At 36.7% G+C, this 25,454-nt stretch overlaps 1 protein-coding gene across 1 annotated transcript in view; it reads left to right on the top strand.

Annotated features, from left to right (window-relative positions):
• LOC122844538 (rho GTPase-activating protein 26-like) overlaps positions 1-25,454 on the top strand; it is an 80,140-nt gene that overhangs the window by 36,941 nt on the left and 17,745 nt on the right. The window contains 15 exon segments of the mRNA XM_044140118.1: positions 8,559-8,654; positions 10,738-10,799; positions 11,139-11,210; positions 15,024-15,125; positions 15,216-15,326; positions 15,568-15,672; positions 16,565-16,694; positions 16,950-17,050; positions 17,362-17,456; positions 19,271-19,349; positions 20,781-20,817; positions 21,945-22,010; positions 23,343-23,447; positions 23,522-23,567; positions 23,702-23,760. Coding sequence (XP_043996053.1) covers positions 8,559-8,654; positions 10,738-10,799; positions 11,139-11,210; positions 15,024-15,125; positions 15,216-15,326; positions 15,568-15,672; positions 16,565-16,694; positions 16,950-17,050; positions 17,362-17,456; positions 19,271-19,349; positions 20,781-20,817; positions 21,945-22,010; positions 23,343-23,447; positions 23,522-23,567; positions 23,702-23,760 — 1,266 coding nt within the window.

Below are 25,454 nucleotides of genomic sequence, written 5' to 3'. Positions count from 1 at the left end.
ATAAAGCAAGCAGAGTGGGCCCAGAAAGATTTAGTTGCTGTCAGATGAACTGGGATTTGGCAGAAGTTTAAACAAATTAACATTTCAACACTGCTAGTTTCCATCCTGGAATTAGTGGTAAAAATTATGCTTCTTTGATTGGATCAATGTAAAACTAAGCAAGTTAAAAAATGAGGTCGTTAGTGTTCATCAGATCAGGTTAAGATTTTGTCATTGAACATTGAGTTTTCTTTTTTCTTTTAGGACTTTTAATACTACTTGGGCAGCGATGTGAAACAACATTTTCAAACACTTGCTCAGTTTTTTAACATTTTCCTAATACTAGCCAAAGCTCTTCTGTTCCCTCAAATACATCACAGTCTACAAGCAATGACACATGGTGAAAATGTAGAAAAAGCTTCAAAACAAATTAATCTTTTATTGCATCCTAGACAATATAAGCATTTTTACAGTTACTTAACTATAACATTGATTTAATTACTAGTCTAAGAATTCCCATGGTCCTGAGTTATACATATGATGTGACATAACCTCTTCCTTTTATCATTCTTCAAGATTGGAAAGATAATCCAGCATGCCATTCAGGTAATGCGGAAATGTTTAATTTCTTACTTGCTGAAAAACTGACTGGAAATTGTCAACTGCCCCCCAAAATGCATCTTTTCCTTCACCTTGTGAATGAAAAGACAAAGGACTGTCCAATTAGAAAGTATTTATTAACTGGATGAATGCCAATAATTGTGGGACACGTTAATTCATCCAAGGCAAGAGGCAGGGTACACTGTCAGTCCATCACAGGGCAACACAGAGACATGCAAGATACGTGACCATGCACACGCATAGGCGCACACACACACACACGCACACGCACCTACACACACACACTTAAATCAGAGGGCAATTCAGAGAGACCAGATAACCCAACTTTCATGTTTTTAAACCTCAATCTGGAGGTCAAGCACATTCCATGCCAAATGACACTTATCTATTTTTGTCTTATTGCAAAAGTTGCTGTAATAAATGATCTTTTCAAATCTTTGAATGATTTGAGAAACAGTTTGAACTACATAGGGTTCTTTTTATAACATCTTAGAAAATTGGTTTAATCTGCTAGAATTCTGTCAAATTTGTGAGTTTTCTTCAGCATAAAATATTGTTTTCTAAATTATAATGCTCCCACGTCTAAACATGCTGCAGCAAGAGTAACAGATAGTGGAGCTACACTTTGCTTTAAGGCTACATGAGGTAAACACTATTAAAATAATGTTACTCTTTTAGAAACAAGAACATCCACTGAGTAATATTTACACTTCTTTTTATAATCTCTCCTACGTTTCAGTGTTTATCAAGACAAATACTACTTCTTGTAGGCTGCAGTGTGACTTGCAATGTTTCACCCTTTAATTAAGTCAGTAAATTGTAGTCTTTGCTTGGTTGCTAGGTCATGCAAAGAATAAAATGAGGGGACTAAAATCTTTCTTTTGTCTCTGCTGATGAATATTGTGTGAGCTTGTACCAGTTGATGAAAGAGGTTTTTATTCTCATGTGTGTGGAACAAAGCTACAGCAGAGTACAGGCTACCACTGGATATCCTGTTGATATCACACTAGCCCATTCTTTTGATTGTGTATTTGTGGGTTTGAGCGGACAACACACACACACACACACACACAACGGCCCGTTGTGTCACTGCATGGTTGTGGTTAATTGCACATGCCTTTTGTGTAGCTGACAGTGTTATGTGTGTGTTTTGCTGTGCAAGATGTCACATTCCAGAAGTGGTCCCTGGTATGCAGATGTCATTGTTAAACTACGAACTGAGCATGAGTCAAATGTTACAGTGCAAAGAATTATTCTCACCCAATTTCTCTCTTGACAAAAACACTTTTGGTTTGAAAGTGACAAATCTCTGTAAAAGTTGATTTGTCAAAGCACAAATTATGAAAATGCACCTATTGCAAAATTTTCTGCCAATTCCAATCGCTGATTTTTATATTCTGGAATAACTGGCCCTTGAATTGTGATTGAACAGATCCTCAGTTATTGTTCATATTGGTAGCAGATTCAGTGGAAGAGAAGAAAGGATTAAGGATTTGTGGCACATAGGATTTCATTTAAATGAAGTCAAAGTGATTACAGTGCTGATATTGATTAAAATGTCTGAAATGACTTTATCTATTGAGGTATATCCACATTTACCTCTCTTCCCTCTTTCACATTTGTCATTGTAAATGTTTTTGCAAACCCTGTGATCTTCAGTAATTTTGGGATCATTATACATCAGGTACAAGCCTTTACAGTGAAACTCCAACAGGTGGTTTATAGAATTAGCATGCAAAAAATGAATTCATGACTTTTGGAAAATTAAGTCCAACAAATAGTGATATGGTGATGACAACAGATTTGCGATAAACACATTAGCATGAACAGTAGCTATTTTGCTTTGCATCAAGTCCAGGATTGGAATCCTTGTGGGACTCCTTCTCCACATTTTCATGTTCTTCTCACCAGTTTTCTCTGGGTATGTTGGCTGCCTCCCACTAGCCTGGTGAAAACCAGTCCCCTGTTCTACCCTTAGCTTCATACAGAGGGTTTGGACTCTCGGCTATTGAGAAATAATTGCTGAAGGGGTGGACACTGTTGAAATTTTACATTTTACACAATCGCTGTTTGCCCACGATGTATGTAATGCGCCAGTTCAACACTATAAAGCTTACTGGAAATTGCCTGTGCTATAAACAGTCATCCTTCACTTCGAAGAAAGAAGTGCCGAGTCAAACAAAATGGCCAACACAGGACTGAATGACTTTGTTCACTTCCTCTGCTGCCATTGCTAAAGCTACAGGCAGACGGCTATCCTAAAGCAGGATAGAAAATCAACATCATCGTTCAAAAAATGTCATACTGTTTGTTAATTGGCCTGGTAGACGTTCTACTGTAGAAATCCACTTTAATGGGAGGAATCCCAGACAGATCACTGAGGTGAGATTAGCATAGAGTGGAATTGTGTAGAAAGTGGCTGGGCATTTGCTGGTAGTGTTGTATAGTATTCAGTCTGTTCTGTCTTTGAAATTTGCAAGTTAACATTGATTTCATAAAATTGATAAACTCTAAAAATTACAGATATAATAAAACCTTGAATTTAAATAATGAATCTTACAACTGCAATATTACCTGAGCAGTGAAAAATGTCTGGGGATCTATTTTGAAATTTAAGCACAAGCCAATAAACAATTTTTATTTGTAATGCTAAAAGGCACTTTAAAAAAATTGCCTTCATTTCCCAGCATTGTATGTTTAGTAGGGGATGAAGGACAGAGGCATGGCAGGAATCCTTTCTTATAAGTGTGATAGAAGAGAGGAAAAGGAGAAGGTCTGTGTCAACAGGGTCACCTATTTTTAGATTTCACCATCCTCTGCTATCCTTCTTGGCTGGACTGGCTAATAGACTTGCACACACATGAACTAAACCGCAACAAGAGAACATTGTTTATGCATAATCTACAGTCAGCAATGTGCTGTTTTTTAAACTAGAAATCTTGTACTATAAATATTTCACATACTTCCATACCCTGGTTAATTTTTTCTCACATTAACAATAGGTCTAGTAATAAATCAGCTGTACCAATGATTGAATGCTGCAGAAGCAAAGAAATATTTTATTTAACTCTGTTTAACATTCTTTCTTATATGAGATAAAGTAATGTGGAAAAAGTATCTTCACATTTCTTCTGTTTTTGTTTTTCGAGGAGAAAGTATTTGTTTTTGACATTATAACAGATTTCTTTTGTTTGCTTCCGTCTTTCTTTTAATGACACTTTGGATCATCATTTAGTCATTATTTAGGCCCATTTACACAAAGCCACTCTTCAGCTAAACTAAGATTTCTGTTGCAGTCCAGCCGCTCGTCTTCATGACACCAACGACCGCAGTCTTTCCTACTGGTACCTTTTGAAATCAGGTCTAAGTGAAACTTCTCTGTAACATCTCACTCAGAGGTGTGAAATACTCTGCAGGTGTGAAAGCGCACATGCACAGAACGCACGGCTAGAGGGTTTAGCACAAGCAGATGACAACAAAAAGAATTGTGCTGTATTGTTGATTAGGAATATGTATGTGTTACACAAAAACCTTGTTCATGTGAGACGGAGACAGAGTACTGTTTACAATGAGGTGAAAGGTATTGAGGTGGAAGCTAAGGGTCAAAAGCACATGTGCATTTGATGACATGTTAAAATCACATTGCCATCTAGTGGCCTGGCATGATAACTACAGCTGACTCAAGGCATCTTGATGATGGCGTCTAAACGTCAAGCTTTTCCCAATCACCGCCTGAAAATACTGGCAATTTATATGACTTAGACTTAGACAGACTTTATTGTCATAATGAAATTTTGTTGCATACGGCTCAGGACAATGTTTTGAGGTTCCAATGAGGTTACTCCAGAATAAATAAAATACAATATAAAATATAAATATTAAATATAAAGTGCAGGAATGACAGTAAAATAGAAGTTATTTAGCTATGTACATGAAGTGAGACCAGTTTTCGAGTGCAGTCCAGTTAAGAGTTTGCAGCAGTCCTGTGTAAACTTGGCCATTAACATTACTGAGAAATGGATCATCATTTAATATTGGCCAAAGCTAACCTAAATAAATCCAAAAAGGTATCTTCCAAATGCGGATTTCATTCATTAAAGAAAAGCTTCTGTTCAAAACAAATATGTGAAAATGGTTTTGTATAATCACGACTAAATGCATGCTAAGATTGCTTCACTTGGAGTCACAGAAAAAAGCTGATTTCTCATTAAACACTGACAAATCTGTCAGTCATTTATACTGTACGTCTCGCTAAGTTTGGTCTTCTATCTGCTTATTGTTGCCATTTTTTAACTATCTGCTTAACATAAACATGTAAATCACCACTTTGAATAGATTTCATAAATGTGAAGGCATTACTGTTTTGTTTTTGACCTTCTCCTACACAACAGCCTCTCTGGACAATGTACTTGTTGCTACATTCCCTTATTTTATTGGAATCCATTTATGTTGGACACATTTTAGAGAAATGTGTTGGCCAACAATATGGTTTTGATTTGCAAGTTTAGTTTGAATGACCTCAGAGCTATGATTTGGTTTCTGTGTGTCATACTGATAGAACACTCATGAACATGTGGGTTCAAATTTGTCAGCATTGCCTGTACAGTGAACCTCTGCCTATTCACAGTTCAGCACTGGTATGAGGTGCATTTCTCAATAATTATCCTTTGTTTCATGCCAAACTCACCCAGAATGTTTGTAGTAGGAGACCTCAGTCTTAGTCTTATTTGACTAAAAACAGTCCTTGCCATGTTTAGCAAACTCTTTGTTTATGTTTGTGATGCTAGTCAAACAACCGGTTGGTGCATAGAATGAGTCTAATGGTTGTTTTGGAGACGTGCAGACCCTAAATAAGCTCTCTTAAGTACAGCTCTCCAGTGGTTGGGTGATTTATTTTACCTCTCATTCAGGGTTCCTATAAGTATCTGTCCATTACTTGTTAGTCAATCGTTTTGTGTAAACAGTAGTTATATAAATACTGAAGCACCTTCAGCATTTGCTGAGGTGTGAACATTTACTGGCTTGATAACATGATACTATTTAGTGCTTGTATACTTGCACATTTTCAAACAATTGCTGTACTTAATGCATGTTGGACAATCACCTCAAAGTTAAGAAATAATTTTTGACTTTGTTTTGAGCATGGAATGTGCTGGCCCTTACCGCAAAGTGAATTCTGGGATGAGAGTTTACTCTTCTGAAAGCCTCTGTTGTCTTAATCATTGGTTTGTGGTCAGTTTATGAGAGGGGGACCACTTACAGAAGCAAAGGCTAGAGTCACAGAAGAAAAAAGTTATGAGATTCACTGTTCTTGCAAGGTGCAGATGGGAACAGTCAGTGGTAGGAAGGAGAAACCAGAAAGAACAGAATGAAGTAAGGGTATGTGTTAAATGAGTGATGGCGTTCTTGTAATGCACAAAAATAAGAGACGTCATTGCTGGCAGAGCCGGCTTTCATTCTCTCAGAGGCCACCCATGCTGCAAACATTGCCCTCATGCATTGTTTAAACAGAGCAAATAAAAGGTTACTGAAAAATGTGATATAAAACTTTGTTTACATCACATGTGATTATGTAATGGAAGTTCACATTGCAGCCATGTTTTCCAATGTTCAATGGTTCTGAAAGAACTCAGTATGGATGAAAGGACTGTTTGATTGAGTAAAGATTTGACCTTTAAATCATAACTGTGTTGTAATTACTTCTGCCATTGAAGTTTTATCAAAAGCAATATGGTAGGTGAATGTACTTCATCTGAGCATGAGGGTTGATATTCACACAGAAGTTTGATTGTGATCATGTCATCTTAGCAACTACAAAAAAAATTGAATTTCAGCAAAAAAAAAAGGAGTTTAGCATCAAGATCTCCTGTGTGAATGTAGTGTTAAAGGTGTGGACTTGTCTGCAGATAGCCAAAGTAGAAATTGAAAAGTATATTAAAAAGGTCCTTACAATAGGATTAAAGTAAGGCGGTGAAATGAAATACAGGCACTAAGAGCTAATTTAGATACTAAGCTCCACCCATCAAGGTGGAGGTTGATATGAAAATGCCTCTGCCCTACCAGGGTCATTTATGAGGTCAACTTCTGTCTGAGTAATTTTTTTTTATTCTAGTAGATGGAGTGGGATTAAAGGAGGGTAAATAATGGTTGCAGACAAGTACCCTATTGCCCAGAAAGATTCAAGTGTTAAAAAATGCACAGAAATAAGTTACAGTGTTTTCCAATCCTGGTCCTCAAGTCACACTGCCCTGCATGTTTTAGGTATTTCCTTATTTCAGTCCGGCTGATTTCAATTGATAACTGATTAACAGGCGTTTGTTGAATTGCAACCAGTTGAATCAGGCACATTAAAGCACGGAAACCTCTAAAACATGTAGGACAGTGTCCCTTGAGGACCAGGGTTGGGAAACACTGAGTTAAGAGATCACAATAACCCTAGTCTTAAGAATAAACTTTGTTTTTTTGGCTTTTTCCCTTGAGATTTAACTGAACATGATGCTGCACTGAAGGTAGCTAAAAGTGAGCCATTTGAAATGCACATTTTTAGAAAACTATTCACAGAGGTAATGGGTTATGAGGGAACACAGCCTTTTTAATTTGACCACAAGAATTGCCCTCTGGTGGCCATCAGAAACAATAATCGATTACACATGTTACAGTAATTCAATTCATTAAATGTGTATTAGATGCTACACACCTTTACTGTTTACAGTGTTTGGTTCCAGCCTGAGACTACTATTCTGTTAGTATTAGCAGATTATCTAAAAGATTATCTTATCTTTTAAATTCAGACTTTGGCTTCAGTTTCATCATTCTTTGGATAATTTTAATGAGGTAAAGCCACTCTAACTCATTGCTTGGTGACATCCTACAGTGATTCATTGTGTCAGTCTTAAGAGAGAAAATGATGTATGTCTGAGTGTGCCAGCAGCATGTCTAATTCTCTGGCAGTTTCTTCAGGACTCGAGAGGCCTGGGACTCATTTCTGACTGGCAAACTGCACCGATACTGCAGCATGTACACGAGCAAAGCCAACTACTGCCTGTCTTCTTTACACTTACTGTCCTACCCATATGACTTACATGTTTCTGTAAGAGACATGATTTGTCCATTTCTGTCATTTTTGTCAAATCCTATCTTTGTTTTCTAAACTATCATTGGATTTCAAACGGTACTTTCGTTCTGAATATGTCCTGCTCCTTCTTAAGAAGTAAGACTTCCCTGCTGAGTTTTACCACATCATAATGTTACCCCTTTAAGTCTTTCTCTTTCTTCTTTGACCACCAAAACACAAGACCAGATATTATCCCCAAACCAACCATATAAAATGATCATTATTTTAAGTCTACTTGAGCGCCTTGATTCCTCTAGTCAGGACTGCATGCGAGACCTCCCCCACAACGTGTGGTTTCTAAGAAACGTATGAATAATGTGTCTCCGTTTGTGCCTTCCTCGTTATCCTGCCCCTATTTCACTCTGAGCCTGTGTGTGCGGCTGACCTCAGTCAGCCCAGCAACAGGAAATGCTGTAGTGAAGCCAAATCTGCCCGTGAGTTATATATCCAAGGGAAGCCAAACTTGCTTCGAGTGTCTATTTCCTTGGCGCTTTTAGTGCCTTATGTTTTATTTGGATTCACATGCAACTGTTGAAGGACTTTTACTGCCTTATGTGGCTAATGTGACTTAAGGCTAATATAACTTTTTGAACTTTTGCAGCACGAACATATGTGCAGATAAACAAGAGATGTCACGACATAAGAGAGGTTACTTATTTTAAGAAACTGCAATAGAAGGCAGGTATCTAACATACTTTAATGCTAATTTTACACAAACATGCAATGCCTTTTATGAGTCTATACAACCGATTACATCCACATTCACAGTTTAATTTAGAAAAGCATATTATTTATAATGTGCCTCAGTTAACATGAGTCTTTTCTTATTTTTCTGTTCTGTCAGGTTTGTCAACAGCAAAGAGGAAGTTTGCAGACTCTCTCAACGACTTCAAATTCCAGTGTATTGGTGATGCTGAAACAGATGACGAGATATGCATTGGTGAGTGTGTTGAAATGTTACCCTAGACACCAGTGTGTCAGAAAAAGAATGCCTGTGAATGCACTCATGACAATGCTGTGTAGAAGAGAACAGGCATTTCAGGTCATTTTTAAAAGCCTCCTCATCTATTTTTTATTTTTCATCTGCAAAGATGTTTTCAGAATCCCTGATCTATTTTGGGATTAAACTTTGTCTACAGAAAACATTTAAACCAAACAAATGTTTTCATGATGTGAGAGTCTGTGGTACATTCCTTCCTGCTCAGAAGGATTTCAGCACCAAATATGTCTTCTAGAGCTCATGTCTGCAGATGGTATTGAGGGGTGTGGGAAGTCACTTTAAGTCTCCTTATTTATCTTAGAAATTCATCCTTTAAAATAGATGCAAATTGTTGTACATTTATTAATAATACATTTATTAATAAATTAATTAATATCTATTAATTTATCTTATTAAAAATAAATTAGTTCGGATCAAACAACACATTTCACCCATTAAGAGTAAAACCTGATCCGAACCAAACAAGTTTGGATCAGAATAAATGAACTGCCCCTTTACACCGAGCAGCAATCTGACCCTCAAATACTCCTTCGAGGGTCAAATATTTTTTTATACCACTTTACTTTCCGTTTTAGATTTTAATTTAAAAAATACCTCATCCTTTTGCATTTTTACTTTTACCGTCCGGCAGAGGGCTACTGAATGCACACTGGCTCTCATGTCAGATTCTACTTTTCACATATTTGTTTCATAAACTCAGAGCTTTGCTCCTTTCCTGAGTTTTATTTCAGTTTTGAATTTTTAGTTACTCTATGTGACAGTTATCTGGTAGCAGTTTGTTTTTATTATGTCATAATAAGTTATTTCAAAGCTACACTTACTGACAAACGTCTTACCAAGAAACTAAAAGGATATGACTCACAAACAAACTAGTGGTGCGGTTTATTATGATATACTTACTGTCTATCTGAAGTCAAGTGAGATGCACAACATCTGTTCTTCCTTACCATTTTATAGCAAATGCAGCGTCACTTAATATCTTTCAAATTGACATTTCCTCTGCAGACTTAAAAGATTTCAAAAGTTATAGATTTTAACCCAAGAAAGTGAAAATCAAACTTTGATCTATCTTTTTTTAATTGCTAGAGCTTCAGACACAAATGTATGCAATGGAGAAACAAAGAAATAAGTCACTTTTTAAGAGTTGCAGACCTAAAGCTAACAGGCCTAATATCAATGTTGTGCTGAAGAATAAAACTATTAATTCCCAGTATTTATCTAGACAATTTCTGTTCAAACATCCTGCAGTAGGAGTGCCGGCGCCACACCCCTCTCATGACTGCCCGGCTCTGTCTGTGCAGGCCGCGACTCTGAGCTTCGCTCTGACCCACCCACTGCTGTTGTTTAACTATCCCCAGTTATCTTTCCTGAACAGCTTGACACTCAATTGGGCTGAACTGTTGTTTGTGTGGACTATTCATAGACATGTCAGAACTGATATTCTCCCTGCTATGGAGTCTGCTGCTGCAAGGTGATGCATAGTATGAAACAGGTGAAATTAAGATGTAGTTCTACATGACTGGATACAATATTTGTAAAATCTGACTGTAAAGCAGTAGTGATTGTAATTCCTGTGGAAGCTGTCATTTTCACAAGTACTCCTCCTTTCTGCACGTGCTCAGTATGAGATGAAGTGTGTCTGTGTTTGTATATGCGCTTGAAGTGTTAGACAGGCAGTGGCAACTCAAGTGGAAACTCTGACCCAAACAATGTAGGAGTGTCTCGCTTGCCAGTGATCCAGGAAACTGTGTTCACTGTGAAAACAGCAGACACAAACCCTCTGAAGAGGGATTTCATTCCCACTTAATTTATTGTCAAAATGAGTTTACAGAGTTTTCTGAAGGACCCATGATCAAGTACAAATTCCATTCAAACCCACCTTTTGGCTTTTGCCTGCACTTATATGAAAAGTAATCTCAACTGGATTGAATTAAAGTTTTGTTTCAAAGTAAGACCTCTTCTTGTTTTATTTATTGTTTTCATCTGTCTAATTTGTTGCTTTTATCAACTTGACTTTCCTCAGCCAAGTCACTTCAGGAGTTTGCAGCTGTCCTACAAAACCTGGAGGATGAAAGGACAAGGATGGTGAGTGACTAAAGCATTGATTATTTTTAATACATATTAGGATATTTCTCTTTTGGGTTTTTTCCCTTTATTTGACATAAGAAAACCTTTGATCAAAACATGAAAACATGTTTAAATAAGGATTTGATTATATAATATCTTTAAGAAACTATCGATACTATCGATAGTATCTCATGATATTTTACATTAAATAATTTGTCTCTGATAGATTTTGTTAATGTTCTCTGAACTTGAACAGCTCTAGTTTGATAATTATTAATTAAGTTCATATCACACATGCCATTAGATATACTGCTGTTGAATGAGAAAAGATATCTGTGTGTGTCCACCCTTCTGTAGATCGAAAACGCCAACGATGTGTTGATTATTCCACTGGAGAGGTTTAGGAAAGAACAAATCAGTGCAGCCAAGGTAAGAGGAGCAACTCTGTACTGTCACAGGACCAGTCCCAGAAATGGACATACATGAGCTGTGAATGAGTATTGATGTGTTCACACTGCCAGTGAAACATTGATCAATAAACCTTTTTTTGTTGCTGTTGTAGCGGTTGGACAACACACAAAACTTTGATAGAGGTTGTATGCTTTTTAAAATAAATCTCACATAGCTCCCATATTTACAGGAAAATGTTTGAAATGTTTCATGTTTGTACTTGAGAAGGTAAAGGAAGATGGGAATAAAACTTGCTTATTAAAAGCTACAGTGAGAATTGACAAAGGTCTTACATAGTTCTGAGACGGGGACAATCAGATTATTTTGAGTAAAATAACAGAGTAAACAAATGTTTTTTTTACGCTAATTTTGCTACACTATTAAGGTGCATGCTTGCCTGGATTCTACCTAGTAAATAAAGAAGGAACAAAAAACACTTCAAAATGTGTAAACCATATAAATTAATTTCATTTAACAAGTGTTCTACTAATACAAACATTACACTTTTGAAAACTCACCCTTTTCAGCATACTACATTTCATCACAGTTAAACTTAATTTATTCACTAGCATTATTATGAATGTTGAAATCTCTTCTTTCTTGTCATCCTTTCTTTTAATTGGAAGATGGATATTTTTACAGTACTGTAGTTTTTGCAGTGCAGCCTAAGTATTTAACTCCACACAAGGTTTCCCTAGTTACAAAAGTTACTTTACTACACTACTCAGTGTGTCAACTACAACATGCATCATTTAATTGTAGCATGTTCCAATGCAGCACCAGTTAGCTGTATGCAAACTGAACTCAGAAAAAAAAGGCTTCAGAAACTTAGCACTTTATTTTGAATGTTGGAAAATTGTACTACAAGTATTAAAGCTGCACTCCTCATAGGTATACTACTTTTGGTAGAACTTGGTCAATATTCGGAGAACAGACAGACATGGATCCACTGCTGCCTCTGCCTCGCCATTAATCCCCTTTTAAAGGGGAAAAAAATCTTATATTGCAAGCAGGCATCTCAAATTTGATTTACAATATGATGAGTATGAACCAAAAAACAGTGCTGGCAGCTCCAGACCCAAAAATAGATCAGGGTTGTAAAAACAATTCCAACAATCCCCAAAACAGGAGCTTTTTTCAGGTTCAACACATTTTTAGTATTACCCCTCCCCTGTGTAGTAAATATGACAGATTGTAGTCTTCCTTTAATAGGTCATGGTAAGTTTGATCCATGCAGTTAGTAGCTGAAGGACCTAAATAAGCAGCAGCACAGATTTCCATAAAACATTGTTCGTAGTTCACAGTTGACCATTCCCATTGTTTTCAGTCATTGTCTGATCGTGACACAGTCATCGGATGTGCAGTCTCTAGGTCACAATGATAATCCTAGTTAAGCACTAAGTGAACTGGTAAAGTCTTTGTTTGACACAGTTTTACCTACCTCTGCAGAAACAAATGTAAGCTGAAGACATAGTTCTAGTTGTACATCCTAACATTATTCCCAGATGAATTTGAGGGTCATGAAAATGTTACTGAAAACTGCTCTCAAACTGTTGTTTGTACATGATGTGCTTCTGGTAATATGGGGCCACTCTCTGTTCTCTTTTAACAATGCTTGAATTATTTACGTAAATACATTGAGAATCAATAATGAGCACAAACAAATATGTTGAGGGTAAATTACTGACCACTGAGGATAACCTATCCCTGCACATTAGACAATCTTCTTCATTTCCTACTTTAATTGTGTTTATAAATAACTTGTACCTATGTGCAGCTCTTTGTTTAAACTGTGATTATTTCAGTGTTTTAATTAGTACACCTTTCAGTTATTTTTATTTTTTCAGCTTTCAGTCTGTTTGTGTAGGAGTTTCCCTAGGATCTTTCAGTTTGTCATAGTAATGTTTATCCATCTCAACTAATTTCTCCAAATCTCTGAGATCATGACTTCAGCTCTTATCCCAGAGCATGATGCTTTCTCCACTGTGCTTCATAGTGGATTTGGTGTTTTATGGTAAAGCACAATGTTGCTTTACACAGCATTTGGCACTGTGTCACAAAAGTTCTTGTTGGTTTTCATCAAACCATAACAAATTTTGGGAGATTTTAACCATGCGTTTGTGTTTTTTCTGGAATATAAAAGCTTCTGTCCTGCTTCTTTGTCAGGACACATGGGAAATACATCAGATTGTTGTCACATAAATACCACAACCTAGTGGGAAATAGCTGCAGGTCTTGTGGTGATGCTGTTTGTCTCTTGGCGGCCTCTTTGTCCCAATTGCCCTCAATTGTTTTGAAATTTCAACTGCATGTTTACACAAAAATATTTTAGTGGAATTATTGCAACAGTTTGTTTGGATTTGAAAAATAGGAACCCAGATATCCCATAAACTGTCTTTAAAACCTCCCCAACAAAATACCTGCTTAGTAAAATTAGATATATTTTAATTCTGTAAGATAAATAAGGTGAATGCTTGCCTGAACCTACAAAGTGTGATGGCTGTGTCTTATGGCTGTGTTGTGGGATTTCTGTGATTATTTACTTGGCATATTGAATCAGCGGTTTATGCCGTCATTGTAAATGTGATGAGTCAACTTAGTGCTGATGTTGGATTCTGTAAAGAAATATTTCTTGGCCCTGAAAGGTCACAACATCCTCATCTACTGTACTGCCACCTGCTGGTGGGGAAAAAATAATACTTTTTTCTTCATCAAAATTCTTTAAGTATTGAAAAAGAACAGCAATCTGGCCTTTAGCTGGTTTTATTTAATTGCAGATGCTTCTTTATCTTTTACATAAAGCATGTGAAGTCTACAAAAAAGCCTTTCCAGAAGTTGGTTGCAGAGATAGTAATTTCAGACTCTACAGGGAATCAAGGAGGCAGACTTTGAACAGAGGCCTTGATATTTACAGTCGGACTCATCCTTCCTGATGTGCTCTGCAGCTGTTTTCTAATTCCCATCTGAACTAGTGGAAAGACCCAGCTGTTTGTCGCTTAGTTTGAACACTTTCCCCCAAGATATTTAAACTCTGTGTCTACACCCAGCTTATTATCTGACCATGTGCCTTTGTCCTTGTGCTGAAATATTCTATTGTTTGATAAACAGCTGGGCTCCCACAGAGGACAGTCTGACTCTGAGTCCTTTAAAAAAATAAAAAAGGATATGTTCTATGTTGAGGAAAAAACCTTTAGAAATGTTTCGGCTCTTTGCTCATAAAACAGCTGAACAGCTGCTGCTTCTTCCTACTTTTATTATTAATATTATTGAGGGTTGTATATATGTCGACTGTGCCAATGAAAGATTAGTCTAATGCTCTTTGCAAATACCAGAAAGCTTATTCTGTTATTGACTCTTGATTGCTGGTATTTATTCAGTTGGATGATTAAAGTTTGAGGAAACTCAACACTCCAACACAACTTATCCAACACTAGCTGATCTACTTCTTTTGAGTGGAAAGTTGACATTTTGGAGGAGCAAGTTCCATCTGAATTGAGATTATTAAAGTTTTGCTGGTTGCAGAATCTTATCTTGAGAAAGGACTCAGATGTTTTTTAATGGGTACAGCAACTCAAATCTGTGGCTCAACCCACAAAAGCATTTTTCTTACAAATATAGTACCATTTAAGGGGAAATATACAAGATTTCCAATATAGTGCAGGGAACTTCTTTTGTTGTTATTACACATTGTTTGTGTGACGCTTCTTGAGGCTTTTCCTCTATTGGAAAAGGGGATCATCAATAAAGATATATTGATTGAAAAACTTAATTGTGTTGTATTCTGTGTGGCAGGAAGCCAAGAAGAAATATGACAAAGAGACAGAGAAATATTGTGGAGTGCTAGAGAAGCATTTGAGCCTTTCAGCAAAGAAAAAAGAGTCCCATCTACATGAAGTAAGGACATTTATCTGCCTCTACATCTCATAAGTTTCTCCTTCTGTCCCTGTGATTTACCACTTGTATGCATTTAATTTTGTGTTTTAGGCGGATAACCAGGTGGATCACGTGAGGCAGCATTTCTACGAAGTTTCTCTGGAGTATGTCTTTAAGGTGCAAGAGGTCCAAGAGAGGAAGATGTTTGACTTTGTGGAGCCTGTAAGATAACACCGCATTTTGTTATTATACCTGTTCCTTTAATTCATCTGCTGAATGGTTTGCATTACACCTTATTTTGTTATCAAACAATGATTGAGTTTTAGTTGAGGGCATCTCAACTGTGGTTTTTGAGGATATAAAAGAAAGTTGTTGCCCACATTGCTAAGAACATTTTTTTTTATTATTTTCCTGCCTGGTCATATTATTCCCTCTTTGTTGTTGTTGTTGGGCTTTGTTTCAGCTGCTGGCATTTCTTCAAGGCCTGTTCACCTACTATCATCATGGCTATGAGTTAGCAAAGGACTTCAACCACTTCAAAACTGATCTCACTATCAGCATACAGAACGTAAGAACCCAAAAACAAACAAATTAGACTTTTGTTTAAATGTAGTTGGGAATACAGATCAATTGAATTCCTTTTTGTGTTGATTGATGCCATTGTTTCCAGCTGTTTGGTGTCCTACAAGCTGTTATTACTTGTTATGCCATAACTTTGGAAGTTATGCCATAACAAAGCTATATTTGTTTCAAGATAAAATAGATACAAACCTGGCTTACCTAACTTTAGCAGGAGAAAACTAGGGTTAAATAAAATGTAACTTTCTCCTACAAAGACAGTCTGATCTAAAAGTTAACATTATCTCAAGAGAACAAAAAAGGAATTTAAACCTTCACAATCAGTGAGGATATATGTCATTCAACTGGACAAAGATCTATTTGAATGTCCTTTACATGCAGCTTCTTAAATAGGATTCTACTAATTGGTCTCAGAGGAGCAGGAGTCTGGAACAAAACACAAAGTGTTACTTCATGTCAACACAAGCGTACACTTTGGAGATCTAAGAGCTAGAAACACTAACTGAGAAATTTAAATTGGCCCAAAACTATGGTAAGTGAAACAGACATTATTAAGGAGGTATGAAAGACAAAATGTCAAATTTAATAAAAGGCATAAATGTAACTATTAGTAGTTAAATAATCCTAATCCTATAGAGGTTTTTTCTATTTCTTAAGACGCTTTTGCAAAATTCAATACTTGACAATTCTACAAAGATTTTCAGTTAGCAAATATTAGTTATATTACTCTAATATTACTGACAGGAGCAAATTTTCTGTTTAGAAATTATTTAGAATGTGATTCTGCCTGTGTGAAGGTTTCTGTTGGCATAATTTGATAGAAAACAAATCAGGTAATGTGTAATCAGAACGGATTTTGCTTCTTGTACTTGTGCGTACAGACAAGGAACCGTTTTGAGAGCACAAGGTCTGAGGTTGAGAGTCTGATGAGGAAGATGAAGGAGAACCCTCATGAGCACAAGAGTGTCAGCCAGCACACCATGGAGGGCTACTTGTTCGTGCTGGAGAAGCGTGAGTAGAAGCCCACCTTGGTTTCTGCTTACAGAAACCACCTTGTATCTGTGACCTGACAGCAGCAAAGGATTCATGTGGTTTCCATGGTAGCACATTTTATCCCTGTACCTGGGCCTACTCAGCTTTTTTTTTGCTGCTATTGTTTTACTTCTGTCCATCTGTATCTCTTTGACCTTTTCTCTTTATTCCTCCATCCTCTTTCCTGTCTGGTGCAATCATTCATCATCTGAGCTCTTGTTCTTTATTTCTCAGGTCCCTTTGTTTCTACGTGGGTGAAGTACTACTGCACTTACCACCGTGAGCCCAAGAAGTTCGCCATGGTTGTGTTTGACCCCAAATCAGGGGGCAAAATGGTGAGTGTGTCACTCACCAATCAGGGTTCTTGTCCTGATTTTAAACCGCATTCTGTAATTTGTTATGTGATAGATAAACACAAAGTAGCATTTCACTTTGAAGCATAAAAAAATTTAGCAAGAAATTTTCAGTCAGAAATATAGTGTGTCAATTAATGTGCAGCTTCAGAAAGAGCAAAGTGATTCGTTTTACTTCATCAAGCTAACCTCCATCACCATGTGAAATGCTTGTTTAGTTGAAATACCTGTTTGTGTGAATGTTATTGTTGTACTACAGTGCTGTGCTTTTCCTCTCTTTTTTTATTGATCAGGGTGAGGAGGAGAGTTTCATCCTGAAGTCGTGCACCAGGAGGAAGACGGAGTCCATAGAAAAGAGGTTCTGTTTTGATGTTGAGGCCATGGACAGGTTAGAGAGTTTGTTGTTTGATCACCTGCTTCATCTTTTTAATTGACAAGATACTGAAACCATTTTCCTTTCACCTACTCATCTATTATCATGTTACATTATTTATACTGACAAGTGGCTCTAAAACAACTTAAAATATCATTGAAACATTTATTTAGTTTAACAATTTAGTTCAAAAGGTAAAATTATGTAAACAGCCTGAAATAACTAGGGTTTATTTCTGCCAGGTTTAATGGTTTTACTCATAGCTGCAAAAACAAATAAAAAAGGGAATATTTTATATTTTTTCCCAAATTCTTGATTGATATTAGCTCCAAAATTGTGTTAAACCTGCAGTAATACCTGTTGGCTGTGTACCTTTTTCTACAACACTTTTTCCTTCCTCTCATCTCTCCATTAATATCCTTGAATGCAGCACTCTGTGAACAACCTGCTTCAGTAGCAGTGACTGTTTGTGACTTTTCAAACATAGTTTTTCACCTGAAATCACAAAAATCATTCACATTTTCTAAGAAACAGAATATTGGGATTCATTTTGACCTAGGATAATGTAATCTAACAAAAGTAAACGCTTAAAAGTATAGATTGTTTTGTTGAATCTTTGTAAAAGAGTTTAACATTTTTAATTGATTTGATTAATTAACCTATTGATGTTCTTATTTATTGAGCTGAACCTGTATATTAGATCAACACAATTTAACAAAGCAGATTCCCAACATTAGGTTTTGCAGTGTTGTAATTTGCCCCCACAGACACATGAGGGTGCCATTGGCTTAATTAAGAAGAAACCTGTGGGCTCTCTGTCTGTGCAGTTCTTTTTCTAGCTCTTCCACATTTTTCTCTACATTACCTCCTCATCCTCTTTTTTGCATTTGTTGCCCTTTAAGTCTTTTTGATTGGTGTTTTCATACTGTTTTTACATTTTAAAAAGCATAAATGCTTCTAAAAGAAGAGTATTCTGTCTCTTGTGACTTAACAACTTTTTGAAAAAGCTTTGAAGTGTACAAACTGATGATATATTTTCCAAGTTTTTCACCTTTAATTTCCACCACTATTAGAACAGGCTGAGAAGTTTTTCTTACTTAGCAGCAGAGGCTGCAGGATGTGTTTGTGCTTTCTGGCCAGAGTGCGTCTGGATGAGTGATGTCCTTTTTCGGGGCAGTGGATCATGATTGGCGCAGAGCGTGGGAGCAAGAAGAAGATGAATGTTCTTGTGCTGACAGAGTGACTAGGATCGATTGTGAACTTGTAAGAAGGCAGAGGCAGACTTAGCTAATGAGACTGTTTTAATGACCGAGATGTGAGAACACACAATGAATGCCTCTCCTCTCAGAATGATTCGTCTTTTCTTTGTGGATTAATACATTTTTGCTAGCTGATAAATTTTTCAGGGAACATCCATCATCTGCCAATGATCCTTTTATGGTGAAAAATCTGATCCGAGCAGCTGATCATCAGATTTCAGCAGATTAGAATCAGAACTCTGGCACATGCAACAGAACACGTTTCACACTTGGGAGGGGGAAAATATCTAATTTTCATATTCAAATCAGTCTGAAAATTTTTTTTTTTTTACTACTACAGGGTTGGCAAATAAAATGTAATAATTGCAGGTATACTTTAATATTAAGGCATTTGTTCTTGTGCAAAATGTGGTATTACGAATTGCTTCTTCATGTGCATTTGGAAATTTGTTGATCTCTAACAAAGAACCTCAAACAGAAAATGTTTGCCACTTACCATAAAATTTAAAACGCTAATGTCCCTTTTGGGTGTGTGTGCGTGTGTGTGTGTGTGTGTGTGTGTGTGTGCAGACAAGGCATAATCACCATGCAGGCTCTGTCAGAGGAGGATCGCAGGTTGTGGATGGAGGCTATGGATGGTAGAGAACCGGTAAGTTGCCATGGTTACCAGTTTGCGCTTATATGACGAAGACAAACAGTGATGGAGACAAAGGAGGAGAGAAGGGGACATCATGTCCTCTGAGCTTTTGTGCAACTTTTTCACATGTACAACAAATGGTTTAGTTTAGGCTTACAAACTTTACGTTTTGCTCATTTGAACTGTTTTAGTGCTGCTCTCTGCGCCCACATTCAGAACTGTTCATGTCTCGACACTTCCCTCATGTCCGCATGCAAACGGGCAAAGGTAATTGACACCACGCAAGCTGGAACATGCAGCTGCAGAACTCAGGCGACCCGTTGTAAAATAAAATATGCTTGTGTTTTCTGCCTCATCTGTAACGCCACCTTTGGTGTTCAGACATGTTTGTTTTGTAACTGTTAGAGTTTAATCAGTTCAATCTGATTGAGCATTACAGCAGGATAAGGCCACCCTTGAAAAAGAAGTTCTTAACATGAGCTTTATGTTCAAATTTGTATCCATTTATTAAAAAGGCTTTAATAATTTAGTTCAGCTTTGCTTATTTGTGTCTATTCAGCTTTGTATGTTACAGTCAAAACTTTCAGTCTGTAGATGGGCAAAACTTGTAGCCATACCCCAAAGGATGTGCAGCTGCAATTACAGCAGAGTATGCTATGTATTGATTCGAGGCGAACCTAAATATAATTGCATGTCACACTTCTTTTTATGTGTATTTATAGAAGTGTTGAAAACCACGCGTCATTTATGCCTCACCTCGCCATTATCCACTGCTTTGTGATAGTAAATCCCTCTTAAGTACACGTATGTTTGCGGAAAATGTTCAAGGGGTGTGAAAATGTTTTCAACGGCCTTTGAAACTTGAAAGTTTGAAATTGCTGACTTAAACCCTTTTTGGGCTGCCCTTCCCCCATAATGTGGGCTGTGTACACAATAATATCCTTGGAATACTTTTCAGAACATTTATTCAACACATATTCGCATGGATGTGACCTCATTGCTGCAGATAAAACACTGATTATTGTTTTCATGAGTCACATTAGTATCTCAACCTCTTTTTTGAGATAAAACCAGAAACTGTCAAATTTTTGCCTTTGTAAAAACATAAACCATTTAAGTGCATAAATACTCAACCTCGAGCGTAACTTACTTTATCAAATAAAAAAAAAATGTTTTATGAATAAAAGTCCTTTCATTTTGCTATAGATGACACACAAAAGCAATCATTTTCTATTTTTTTTGTGCAGATATGGCTAATTGGATTTACAGGGTGTTCTAAAACCAAATTAAATGTGATGTCTGGATGCATTTTCCCAATAGCATATACAGATTAATAACCTGTTAAAGATTTTCTATTTGTGCCAAGAGGAAAAGTTTGGTAGAGAAAGTTTCATTCATGAGATAACAATAACTTTTTCTCTATTGTTCTTTTTTTGTTTTCAGGTGTACAATCTCAACAAAGACAGCCAAACTGAAGGCAGTGAGTAGATCAGTTTAAACATTTATTTATACAAAGGGTTTAGAGTAGGGGTGTCAAGCTCCAGTCCTCAAGGGCCGCTGTCCTGCAGTTTTTAGATGTGCCACAGGTACAAAACACTGGAATGAAATGGCTTAATTACCTCCTCCTTGTGTAGATCAGTTCTCCAAAGCCTTGCTAATGACCTAATTATACTATTCAGGTGTGGTGCAGCGGAGGCACATCTAAAAGTTGCAGGACAGCGGCCCTCAAGGACTGCAGTTTGACACCCCTGGTTTAGAGATTAAAATATTTGAACTGGAAACACATTTTTAACCATGATGCAGTGTCTTCTCATGTCTAAACAAACATGTTGAAAAACACAGTTCAGTTGTGAGAAAAGAACCTATCAGAGCCTTTCAGCTGACCTCAGGGTGGGATTTAGACATGTTCTCCTGAACTCAATGGTTGCTTTGTCCATTTGTCAGAACACATCTGGGTTTTGCTCAGTTGTGAACCCTAGAAGTGGAGTTGGTGTGCATAAAATTTGCCTATAAGATATATGGAGAATTCTTAAATGTATGACAGAGAAAGTGGACCCAATAAGCAAAGGTAACGTTATTAGAGTAATGTTTGTTTTTTTTACATACCTAAAAAAAATTCCTATATACTAAACATTCTTATAGTTTTGAGATCACCATATATAAATGAAGCAAACTAAAAAAATGCTATTAATTTAGGGAGAGCAAAGTTTTGGAGTAAAGTAAAACCAAAACATATGATGTGATGACAGATGAGTGCTAAAGAGTAAAAGGAAATAGGTGACCATTGATGCCTTTCTCATGTGGGGATGTTTAATCTGGTCAGATTAAGTTCCTGGACGGATTAAAACTGAGATGGATGGCCTGCCGGAATACTACAATTGAACAGATTTTTGATTTTCCTAAAAATATTTAGGAATGTAATTAACTTTTTGCATCTGTCCAACTCTCTTAAGTTTCAAATCAAGCTCTTAGCTCAAAAGAAAAGCTTGAAAAGAGAAGAAATGTTTTCAAAGTGTATAAAAATCTAAAGTAGGAAGAGCCTGTCATCATGTATTTTTTTATAAGCTGCTAATCGCCTCATGATCTTTGTTTGTCTCTCATCAACAGTGGCCCAGCTGGATGTTACTGGGTTCAATGTCATGAAAAAATTCATCTACGCTGTGGAAACTCGAGGTATAATGTTAACGGTATATCTGGTTGATCTCCTGCTTCATTCATGTGGTTTATTTTACTTTTGCATATATTTAGCTGACATCTGCTTGCCCCAGTTGGCATGGGATTCTTTTATTTTATGTTTATTTAAGGAAAGTGTTTTATGTAAAAATCCATTTATAAAATTTTGTTGTCTAAGGTATCTCTGAGAAGTCTTAGAAAAGGGATACAACTTTGTAAATCGTTCCTCCGTTATATTTGGTGCAGATGATCCATTTACTGGGCCTTTCATCAAACTGTACCAAAACAGACGTAACTGTCAAACAAAACCAAACAATGAAAATAAAATGTCCATGAACCGGTACGCACTGAGGGAATTAATACTGTGGACTTGATCCAGGTATACTTACAGAATGACACTATATATGTAAATATTGGTGTTTCTATTGGTGGAATAACACTTTTATGTACTTTAATTGGCATCCTTGACATTGCAAGCCATGTTGAAAAAGTTTACGTCGTCTAGCACAAATAAAATTGAAGCTGCCACCTTATGAGTCTCTTTGATGTTTCTGGACACTCCCGGCCTTCAAATGTTCCCCTAAAATGTCACAGTAAAGGTCTGCATGTTAAAAAAAACAAACAAAAAGAAAACACCACCTTATTTCATCCAATCCCTTACAGGATCTGTTGCTGCTTTCTTTTTGCCTCTTCACTCTTCAGGAGATACATTCACACTGTTATGATTATGTCATTTATTATTTAAATAATTTCAGTTTGGATGGTGAAATGCGGCAAAATGTACTAATAAAGTAATTTATTACAATAAATTCTGACTGGCCTTGTTTAGACTCATCACAATATTGCCTTACCAGCCCCCTCCACATGGGGCAACCCAATGTGAAGATCAAAGCTGTAAATGGGGTGTGTTTAATAAATGCTACTGAGATTCAGCTGAAATTGGGTACTTTCACCTCGTTACTAAAATATTGAGCTCTTCAACAGCAACCTCTCCAAATTAGTTTGTGAATCAAAGTATGAATATGTGGAGAAGCCCCTCATGCTCACTGTTAGGCACGGTGTAGAGTAAATCATACTGTGGGCCTGTTTCTGTTCCCTTGGCTCTAATAAATTACATATTTATTTTGTTCTTGTACGAGATTATGGGTCCAACTATTCGTGAAGGATACTGTACCTTAAATTTAATTATAAAATAGAAAAAAATATAGTTTTTTGTATTTCAGTTCAATACATCAGATCTACTCAAGAACGGTCAAGCTTCTATATTCCTTATTTAATAATTACCTAAAATATCTTCAGTATAACTTCCTTATTTCATCTCTGCGTCTTCAGGTATTGATGAGCAGGGTCTGTACAGAATCGTTGGCGTAAGCTCCAAAGTACAAAAACTACTGAGCCTGACTATAGGTAAACACTGAAACACACACATTCAAGCATGTACAAGTCCATTTAGGGGAAACTGAGTCATATTTTTGTATTTCAGATCCTAAGTTTGGAGCTGGACAACCCAGAGTGGGAGATTAAAACAATAACGAGTGCCATCAAACATTATCTGAGGTGTGTGTGGCTCATTTCATGTATATCTCTTTAATAACTGGACACTCTGCTTGATTCATCTCTTAAGGAGGCAGACTATTTTAACTGCTTTATTATTTGAGTAGATATTAGTTTACGTGACATCTGTTTTCCAGGATGCTTCCTGCTCCTCTCATGACGTACCAGTACCAGAGGAGTTTCATCAAAGCCGCCAGTAAGTCTCTTCTTATTGTGCACCTCATTTGCCTCCCAAATGCTCATGAAAACAGGACAGCTATTCATAAAAGGATACACAAAGTCCTACAAAGAGTTTTTGGTTTGTTGCTGATTTCAGATGAAATCCTCTTGAATCGTCCCAGACAGTTTTGGTACGGATTAAGCATGGATTTCAATATTTTCATTGTAATATGTGAGTTTTTATGATGAGTTTAAAACACAACAGCATCTGAACCAGCATATGAATGAGATAAATGGGGATTATTTTAGCCTTCTGGGTCTTTTTTTTGTGTGATGTCTGTGACCCAGATTGCCTCCAGCCTGCGTGTGTGTGCTTGTGCGGATGAGAAGTATACAGATTCAAATTTGACATGAAGGACGAAAGCTACGGGTTACTGAACGTAATGGTACAAACTTGCTGAAGTCTATTTTTTGGGGTAATTTATTGCAAAAGCCCAACTTAAAAAAATTCTGAGTTTCATATGTAGAGTGTCTATTGAAGGAAAAAAAAAACTTGGCTTATTCTGCTTTTTAAAAGATTGATTATCTCAAGTGTCCAACAGCCAAAGCAGTCGTTTCAGGCCAGTGCATTCCTCGCCTGCTGCTGCTGGGATACAAAATAAACTCTTACAAGCAGAGGCTGGTCCACATTTTCTTCCTCAAGTCATCAGAACCATCAGATCCGTTTGGATTTTTAAAGTATTTTTATAGAAATTTGAAGTATTCAGTCAAGATTTATAAGTTTAATTTGTTGTAAAAAGCATTATGGTTATCCACCTGAAGTGATAGATAAAGAAAGGAGAGCGTCAATCAGTGAAGCAGCATAAAGGTCTGTGGTACCTCTGGAGGAGCTGCAGTTACAATGAGATGCCTCAGATAAAAACCTATTTCTGTGTTAGTATGGCACAATCAAAGTCCAGACCCACATCCACCTAACATTTTACGTCAAATGTTAGAAAATACCGTTTACTGATGCAGCCCATTCAATACGACTGAGTTTCAGTACAAGCAAAAATAGAATCTCTAGATTTGTATTTAGGTTGTAGAGACATTCCCTAAAATACTTACTGCTGTGAAAGGCAGTTCTACAAAGTAGTGACTCTGTGGGGTGGTTGACTACAAATGCATGCCACACTTTTCAGATCTTTATTTATGAAAAAAAATTGAAGTTAATATATTCTAAGACTAAGGTCTGTGGTTGGAAGTCGACGGTATGTGAAAATGTTACAGTGGGCATAAATATTTTTCAAATCAGTGCATGTTTATATGCTCTTCTTTCTCATTTTATCTATTTTGTACTTTATTTCAAAAAAAGTAAAATCAAGTGTATTTTATTTTAATTGAGTTTGGCCTAAAAGGATGGGCAGACAGGTCTTCTATGTTTGACTGTTAATCCTTTGGAAATCTCAGCTGCAATGGGAATAAACTCCAGGAAATAACTCTGTGTCCCTGGCAACACTGCCAGGAAGCAGCTCCATACATAGCCAAGCCAACCAGAGAGAGAGTAAAAGGGCTGTTTCTATATGTTTGCCTGTTAGGCTTGTGGAGTTTCAGCGATATTTAAATGTGGAGTATTCCTCCATGTTACGCTTGGAATTGTTGTCGTTTAATTTCTCTATATTAAAATTTTGCACTATTTTTGGAAAGCCTGTTAAATTTTGCACACCATGAATCGGTACATGGAAGAATGCG

The sequence above is a fragment of the Gambusia affinis genome, linkage group LG15 (assembly GCF_019740435.1).
Source record: "Gambusia affinis linkage group LG15, SWU_Gaff_1.0, whole genome shotgun sequence".
Taxonomy (NCBI): domain Eukaryota; kingdom Metazoa; phylum Chordata; class Actinopteri; order Cyprinodontiformes; family Poeciliidae; genus Gambusia; species Gambusia affinis.
This window is presented reverse-complemented; position numbering and strand designations above follow the sequence as displayed.